The sequence below is a fragment of the Bubalus kerabau genome, chromosome 1, assembly GCF_029407905.1.
Source record: "Bubalus kerabau isolate K-KA32 ecotype Philippines breed swamp buffalo chromosome 1, PCC_UOA_SB_1v2, whole genome shotgun sequence".
Classification (NCBI taxonomy): domain Eukaryota; kingdom Metazoa; phylum Chordata; class Mammalia; order Artiodactyla; family Bovidae; genus Bubalus; species Bubalus kerabau.
This window is the reverse complement of record NC_073624.1, coordinates 177780888-177789212: the sequence shown is the minus strand read 5'-3', so window position 1 is coordinate 177789212 and position 8325 is coordinate 177780888. Positions and strand designations below refer to the sequence as shown.

The window sequence follows — 8325 nt, the reverse complement described above, 5'->3', positions numbered from 1 at the left end:
AACTTATAGATGCAAAGAACGGATTGATGTTTATCAGAGAGGAAGGGGATTGGGGTAGTTGGGCAAACTGGGTGAAGGCAGTCAATTGTAATATGACACACATTAGCTGGCTTATTACGCTGATTGGGCTTCCAGGTGACTCAGTGGTAAAGAATCTGTCTGACAAGCAGGAGACACAGATTCCATCCCTGGGTCAGAAAGATCCCCTAGAGGAGGAAATGGCAACACACTCCAATATTCTTGCCTGGGAAAACCCATGGACAGAGGAGCCTGGCGCACTGCAGTCCATGGGGTCACAAAGAGTTGACATGACTTAGCCACTAAACAACATTCTGCCTACTATACAGTCATTTTTGTAAGCGTATCATTTTGTATCATTCAAGAACCCTTCTATAAAAGAAACAGACACAGAATTAACCACAGCCTCTGAAATGAGTGAATACACTATCTTCAAAGTTAAATGCCAAGACACATTTTGGGGAAGAAGACCTAAAACTATCTACAACTAATTGTATCATGGGATCACAGCCTTGCTACTCAAAGAGTGTCCACAGACCAGGACCTGTAGAGTCAGCATCATCCAGCAGCTTGTTAGAAATGCAGTCTTTGGACCCACCAGGACCAGATTCTGAACTTGTAGTAGGATTGTTGTTGATTTGCAGCTACAATGAAGTTAGAAAAGGGCTGACTTAGAATAACTTTGCTACCCTTTATTGTTGCATTTTGAGGAAGCATGCTATTCTGGGGATGCTTTCCCACAGATTTCAGATGTTTGGCTGCATCATTTCAGATGTTGTCAAACATCCCAGGAGAAAATCCCCTATGATTCAGAACTACTGGTGTACAGTTTGGAAACTAAACACACCCTGACAGGTTTACAATCAAGGACCATCAAATACTCATATATTAACTTTGGCCATATCATTAAACACCTCCAAGCTCCATTTCTGCAGTGGAGAATGGAGTTCTTAAATGTACTTCCTCACAGATGACACACCTGTAAATATTCGATCAAGCAATTCTTATCAGGCACTAAGATCAAGCTTTAGCACAAAATATTCAAGTATATTTACTATCATCAACAAATATTTTATAATGAAGAATTACATGAAAGCTCAGAACTAGAGATGTAAGTATGAAGTTCCTAAATGTTATGGCAAAAGTGTCATGAAGACAACATATGTAGTACCCCAAGGTTGATTAACAAAAGAACTCAGTTCTTCCCCTTATTGAAAAAGAGAATAGAAATTTCCTGGAGATTTAGAGTCTGTATCCCCATCATAAATCAAAACTTTGAGAAAAAAAAAAAAACTTTGGAGATACAAGAGACCTAATTCAGACACTCAGTCTTAGACTTGGAGAAAACTTTAACTTAGGGTTGAAACAAGGCGCTAGGATATTTAGAGACCTGAAAGGGAGGAAATTTTATGGAGAAGGAGTAAAAAAACAAGAAAAAAAAAGTGGATTCTCTTGACTTCTACCCTGATCCCTTGTGAATAGAGAATCTTTAGGGAAAATTTCCTTCCTTCCTTCCTGAACAGGTTTCCACAGGGGAATTACGTGCTTAGAGGTTGAAATAACAAGAAATGTGCCTAATGAGCAGGTAGAGGGACCTATAGACACTAACATCTGCAGTCTCTCAGTGTGTGTAATCTTGAGCTGGATGGACACTTTATTTCCTTTGTTTGGAGTCCTAATCCTGACTGGGGTTGGGAGTGAGCTGTAGCTTCATCCCTTCCTGCTGTTTTGTCTGGGGACAGAGCCTTTGTCTTCATCATTAGCCTTCCAGAGAAGAATTCAGACTCCCCCCTAGGAGACCTTTCTCCCAGAGTTCCCCCATCCAGGTGAGTCTCCAATCTAGTTGATGGTACATGAGGTCAGAAAGAAAAGAAGCCAGTTCAACTCAGCCCAGAGCAAAAGATCGCTGTGTCTGTTTGTTTGCTTGATTAATTAAAGTATTTGTGTCAGTGGCTAGGTAATATTTCACAGTGTGGCTATGCTATTCACACTTTTGGTGAATGGCCTTTCATACTCTTTATCATTAAAGTGCTATATCATTCATGCCACAGAAATATGTTGAGATTTTAAGCTCAAACTGTGGTTCACATCAAGAAGGATTTTTCTCATGCAGAAGATTCTGAGCAACGTCCAGGAACATTTTGACTGTCTCACTGGAGAGGGTTGGGTGGAGGCCACAGAGGCTCTCAACATCTTTCAATGCACAGGACAAACAGAGCAACAGAGACTGATCTGACTGGGAATGTCAGTAGTGTTGAGACTCAGAAAACTTGAGTTAGAGAATATCTGCACGATAACATTTATAGCTGTCTTCAGGTTGTTTCCCAAATCTGTAAGACTTTAGTTTTCTGGCAGCAAAATTAGCAACACTGCTTTTGCTACTGGTTTAAAAGTTCAAACCCCAAGCAGTGTGACAGGTCTTTACACTTATTTCTCAGGCTAATGGTTATGAAAGACATTTTTTTGTTTTCATAAACTGTGGCTCAGCTTCAGCAAACTTTACATATTTGATCCTCATTTTGACTTGCCTGTTATTACTATGTCATATATCATTTATCCAGTTTTCTCCAGTTATCAGCATTTCAAAAAATTTTATGGCAGAACCACTACAACTTGTAAAGTAGCCTCCAATTAAAATAAATAAATTTATATTTAAAAATAAATAAATAAATTTATGGATTACTATTTCTCAATTCACTTTTGGAGGATATTTTCATGATAAAATATTTATTTTATTTCAAAATATCTATCTTCTGACTTCTGAGTTTTTTGGTTTTCATTTTGCCACAAGTAAATTTTATGTATACTTTTCTAGAATGTTCATCTGAAATGTATTGGTCACTTTACACTAACATTGTAATACCTCATTTTTTGTAAAATGAGTGAGCTAGGACACCAACTTCATAATCTTTCAGATAGCTAGTCATTCATGATTGATCTTGTTTTTTCTTTTTTTTTGGTAAGTATTTGTTTTATTTATTTTTTTTTTACTTTTAATTAAACGGTAGTTGCTTTACAGTATTGCTTTGGTTTCTATTAAACATCATATGAATCAGCTTCAGGCCAGATCTTATTTGACAATATAATCTTTTGCAACTAAATGGAAACATGACCTTGCTATTTGCTAACTATTCAAAACTATTATGACTTAATTCCTGATCATTCAAAAATAAATAATGGAACATCCACTATGTGCCAGGAAGTCCTCGGTACATTACACGTTATATTCTCTTCTATCAGGCCTTTGCTGCATTAAATATCAGCACATATTCATGCCATTAAATTACTGCTATTTTATATCGCATTTCATTTAGTCTGATTCTTCATTCAATTTTGCTCACTACAGTTTTTAGAAACTTTTCACTCTAACCTGGTTTCAGTTCAGTTCAGTTCAGTTGTTCAGTCGTGTCCGACTCTTTGCAACCCCATGAATCGCAGCACACCAGGCCTCCCTGTCCATCACCAACTCCTGGAGTCCACCCAAACCCATGTCCATTGAGTCGATGATGCCATCCAACCATCTCATCCTCTGTCATCCCCTACTCCTCCTGCCCTCAATCTTTCCCAGCATGAGGGTCGTTTCAAATGAGTCAACTATTCATATCAGGTGGCCAAAGTATTGGACTTTCAGTTTCAACATCAGTCCTTCCAATGAATATTCAGGACTGATTTCCTTTAGGATGGACTGGTTGGATCTCCTTGCAGTCCAAGGGACTCTCAAGAGTCTTCTCCAACACCACAGTTCAAAACCATCAATTCTTCAGTGCTCAGCTTTCTTTATAGTCCAACTCTCACATTCATAAAGGAGCACTGGAAAAACCATAGCCTTGACTAGATGGACCTTTGTTGACAAAGTAATGTCTCTGCTTTTGAATATGCTATCTAGGTTGGTTATAACCTTCCTTCCAAGGAGTAAGTGTCTTTTAATTTCATGGCTGCAGTCACCATCTGCAGTGATTTTGGAGCCCAGAAAAATAAAGTCTGACACTGTTTCCACTGTTTTCCCATCTATTTGCCATGAAGTGATGGGACCATATGCCATGATCTTAGTTTTCTGAATGTTGAGCTTTAAGCCAACTTTTTCACTCTCCTCTTTCACTTTCATCAAGATACTCTTTAGTTCTTCACTTTCTGCCATAAGGGTGGTGTCAGCTCCATATCTGAGGTTATTGATATTTCTCCCAGCAATCTTGATTCCAGCCTGTGCTTCCTCCAGCCCAACGTTTCTCATGATGTACTCTGCATATAAGTTAAATAAGCAGGGTGACAATATACAGCCTTGACGTACTATCCTTTATTCTTTCATTATATAGCTTTTCACACTCTTCTGTGTTTTTCTGGATAAGCATATATTCATATACCTTTCTGAAAAGTACAAAAGTGAACAAAGCAGGTAAGGTCCCTGCCTTTTTGGGTCACACAGTCTAACAATAAGGTCAGAGTACAATGAAATAAATGTGTCATGATGTAATGTCCTTAGACTTAATTATATGAAGGAAGTTATTTAGCATAAAAATACAGAATTGTCATGGTGTAGGACACCATGGATTTACAAAGCATGGCCCAAGGAGGCCTCTGCAAGTTGGATGAAGTTCAGAACCAGGATCAGAGTATGCCCATTGGGTTTCTCAAAAACCAAAGTCCAAGAACAGCTAAGGAAAGATGCTACATGAGAAAAGTGAGAAAGGAGCTAACCTCATCCCTTATCAGACCATACAAAAACTAACTGGTCAAGTAATTATGAAACAGGACCAGGAGAAACAAGTCTTCTATGGCTTGATATTAAAAATGCCCAGTTTTGTTATACTTTGTATATTTTGTTTTATGAAGTGTTAGTTTCTCCCTTTGCTCATTTTCTCTTAGGGGGAACAATAAGTAAAATGTCTTTGGATATCTTTTGACATCATAGAGGTATCACTACTATTGTCTTTCAGACAAGTTCATTTTGGATCTCTTATTATTTTTCTGGGCATCAAAGGAAAATAATTAAGGTTGGAATGCTGCCAGGACCAAGGAAGATTATTCTTTCTCACAGGCTCTCAGGGACCAACTGACCTTGTTAAGATATTTTTCTCATCATTACTCTCTATCTCTCCCTCCCTACCTCCCTCTCTTTGCTCTCTGTTTATTGAAAAGGCAATTTAATGTTTGTTTAAATACACAAAATGGCCAGCTCAGTGTGAAACCCCAGGTTTATTTGTCCATAGGAAACTTGAGAATTGGAATTTCAGGGAATCACTTCTATGTTATATAGTGTAAGGTTCATTAATCTGCCCAGCTTGGGTTGCACACATTCCTAGTGTACTCAGTAATGCTGCAGCTGAGAAAGAAATGAAAATAACACAGTGAAGAAAGACACAGTATGTTCTGTGTCTGTTTGCTACTGGTGGGGTGTCAGAAATCTTCAGAACAAGGGTACCAGTTCTCATATATTCCAAGATGACTCTTAGAGTAGTGGGGCCAGAATTCAATCAAGGGAGGTACTAAAGAGGTGGGCTGTTTCAATTCACAGGATCCCTTTGCAACAAGATTAATAAAGGGCAAGATATAGTACAGAACAGGAAGTCCCTTGCCCTGGGATTTGAGCAGTAGCCAAGAGACCACGTCCCTCCTCAACAGGTGTGACACCATCTTTCATCACTCTTTGTCATCTTCATTCACTTGCAGGACTGGCTTTACTTTCTTTGACTTGAGCCCTGGAAACAAGTACATTCCTCACGGCCTTTCACTGGACATGTCCTCTGCCAGGGACATACTTCATTACATAAACTGCATCTCCCTCCCTCTCTTGCTTGAGGTCACTGTTCAAATGTCACCTTGTTTGCAGATCTTACCTAAACACCCATGCAAAATATAAAGCCTAATTCACCCTTTCCTTTACATGAGCTTACCCTTTCTATATAGCACTTGTCACCATCTGAAATGTAATGATCTCTATTATTTGCTTAGATTTTCTATCTCCATCATTGAATGTGTGTATATGCTCAGTGATGTCTATCTTTCTGTGACCCCATGGACTATAGCCCACTGGGCTCCTCTGTCCATGGGATTATCCAGGCAAGAATACTGGAGTGGGCTGCCATTTCTTTCTCCAGGGGATCTTCCTGACCCAGGGATCAAACCCTAGTCTCTTGCATCTCCTGCATGGGCAGGTGGATTCTTTACCACTGCACCACATGGGAAGTACTCCCATCATTTAATAGTAGGGTCCTATTTTGTTCTTCAGCAAACTATACTTGTTGCCTAGACATTGGTAACATGGTCAGCTCTCAATTTTACTACTGAAATGCATGAAAAAATTTCTAATGAAAATTATAGGATGCATAATCCCTCAGGGAAAGAGTTGACAAGGTCAAAAATTCCGTATCAATGGTGGCATGAGGGAATCTAAAGGAGACCATATTCATACACAAAATATATTTTATTGAATTACATGATGGAAATATGTAAATGCCAGCATTTAAAATGTGGGAGTAAACCATGTAGTTATGAAAATTAGTCATGTCTCTTTCCTCTTTCTGTGAAGCCACTTCCATCATATGGAACGAGGTAATGATACACGAATTTCAGAATTTCTTCTTCTGGGATTTTCAGAGGATCCAGAACTACAGCCCATCATATTTGGGTTTTTCCTCTCTATGTACCTGATCACTGTGTTTGGAAACCTGCTCATCATCTTGGCCATCACTTCAGACTCCCACCTGCACACCCCCATGTACTTCTTCCTCTCCAACCTGTCCTTTGTAGACATCTGCTTCACTTCCACCACCATCCCAAAGATGCTGTGGAACATCCAAACACAGAGTAAAGTGATCACCTATGAAGGCTGCATCACCCAGATTTATTTTCTCATCCTCTTTGCAGTGTTGGACATTTTCCTCCTGACTGTGATGGCCTATGACCGCTTTGTGGCCATCTGCCACCCCCTGCACTACACAGTCATCATGAACCCAAGACTTTGTGGACGGCTGGTGTTGATGTCCTGGATCATAAATATTCTTAATTCCTCATTACAAAGCTTAATGATGCTGCAGCTGTCCTTCTGCACAAACATTGAAATTCCCCACTTTTTCTGTGAACTCAATCATATGGTCCAACTTGCCTGTTCTGACACCTTTCTTAATAACATAGTGATGTATTTTGCAGCTGTCCTGCTGGGTGGTGGTCCCTTTGTTGGTATCCTTTACTCTTATTCTAAAATAGTCTCCTCTATACGCAGAATCTCATCAGCTCAGGGGAAATATAAAGCATTTTCGACCTGTGCATCTCACCTCACCGTTGTCTCCTTATTTTATTGTACGATGCTTGGAGTGTACCTTAGCTCTGCAGCTACCCACAATGCACACTCAAGTGCAACAGCCTCGGTGATGTACACAGTCATCACACCCATGCTGAACCCCTTCATCTACAGCCTGAGGAATAAAGACATGAAGAGGGCTCTGAAAGTATTCTTTGTGAGAGGAACTGTATAAGAGCTAGTTGTCTTAAAACTGAAAAAGCACTTGAGATTGCAGAGGTCAAAGCCTCAGAGTCAGAAATTGTGACTATTTGATCAGACAATGATATTAGAACTTGCTCTTTTTATTTTTTTTAATTTTATTTTATTTTTAAACTTGACATAATTGTATTAGTTTTGCCAAATATCAAAATGAATCCACCACAGTTATACATGTGTTCCCCATCCTGAACCCTCCTCCCTCCTCCCTCCCCATACCATCCCTCTAGGTCGTCCCAGTGCACCAGCCCCAAGCACCCAGTATCGTGCATCGAACCTGGACTGGCAACTCGTTTCATACATGATATTTTACATGTTTCAATGCCATTCTCCCAAATCTTCCCACCCTCTCCCTCTCTCACAGAGTCCATAAGACTGTTCTATACATCAGTGTCTCTTTTGCTGTCTCGTACACAGGGTTATTGTTACCATCTTTCTAAATTCCATATATATGCATTAGTATACTGTTTTGGTGTTTTTCTTTCTGGCTTACTTCACTCTGTATAATAGGCTCCAGTTTCATCCACCTCATTAGAACTGATTCAAATGTATTCTTTTTAATGGCTGAATAATACTCCATTGTGTATATGTACCACTGCTTTCTTATCCATTCATCTGCTGATGGACATCTAGGTTGCTTCCATGTCCTGGCTATTATGAACAGTGCTGCGATGAACAGTGGGGCACACGTGTCTCTTTCCCTTCTGGTTTTGTCAGTGTGTATGCCCAGCAGTGGGATTGCTGGATCATAAGGCAGGTCTATTTCCAGTTTTTTAAGGAATCTCCACACTGTTCTCCATAGTGGCTGTACT

At 39.6% G+C, this 8325-nt stretch overlaps 1 protein-coding gene across 1 annotated transcript; it reads left to right on the top strand.

Moving 5' to 3' along the window:
- The first annotated feature begins 6557 nt into the window (after positions 1-6557).
- LOC129624491 (olfactory receptor 7A17-like) lies at positions 6558-7490 on the top strand. The gene has a single exon (XM_055542501.1). It carries the CDS (start codon positions 6558-6560, stop codon positions 7488-7490), a length of 933 nt encoding a protein of 310 aa, XP_055398476.1.
- Positions 7491-8325: the final 835 nt, after the last annotated feature.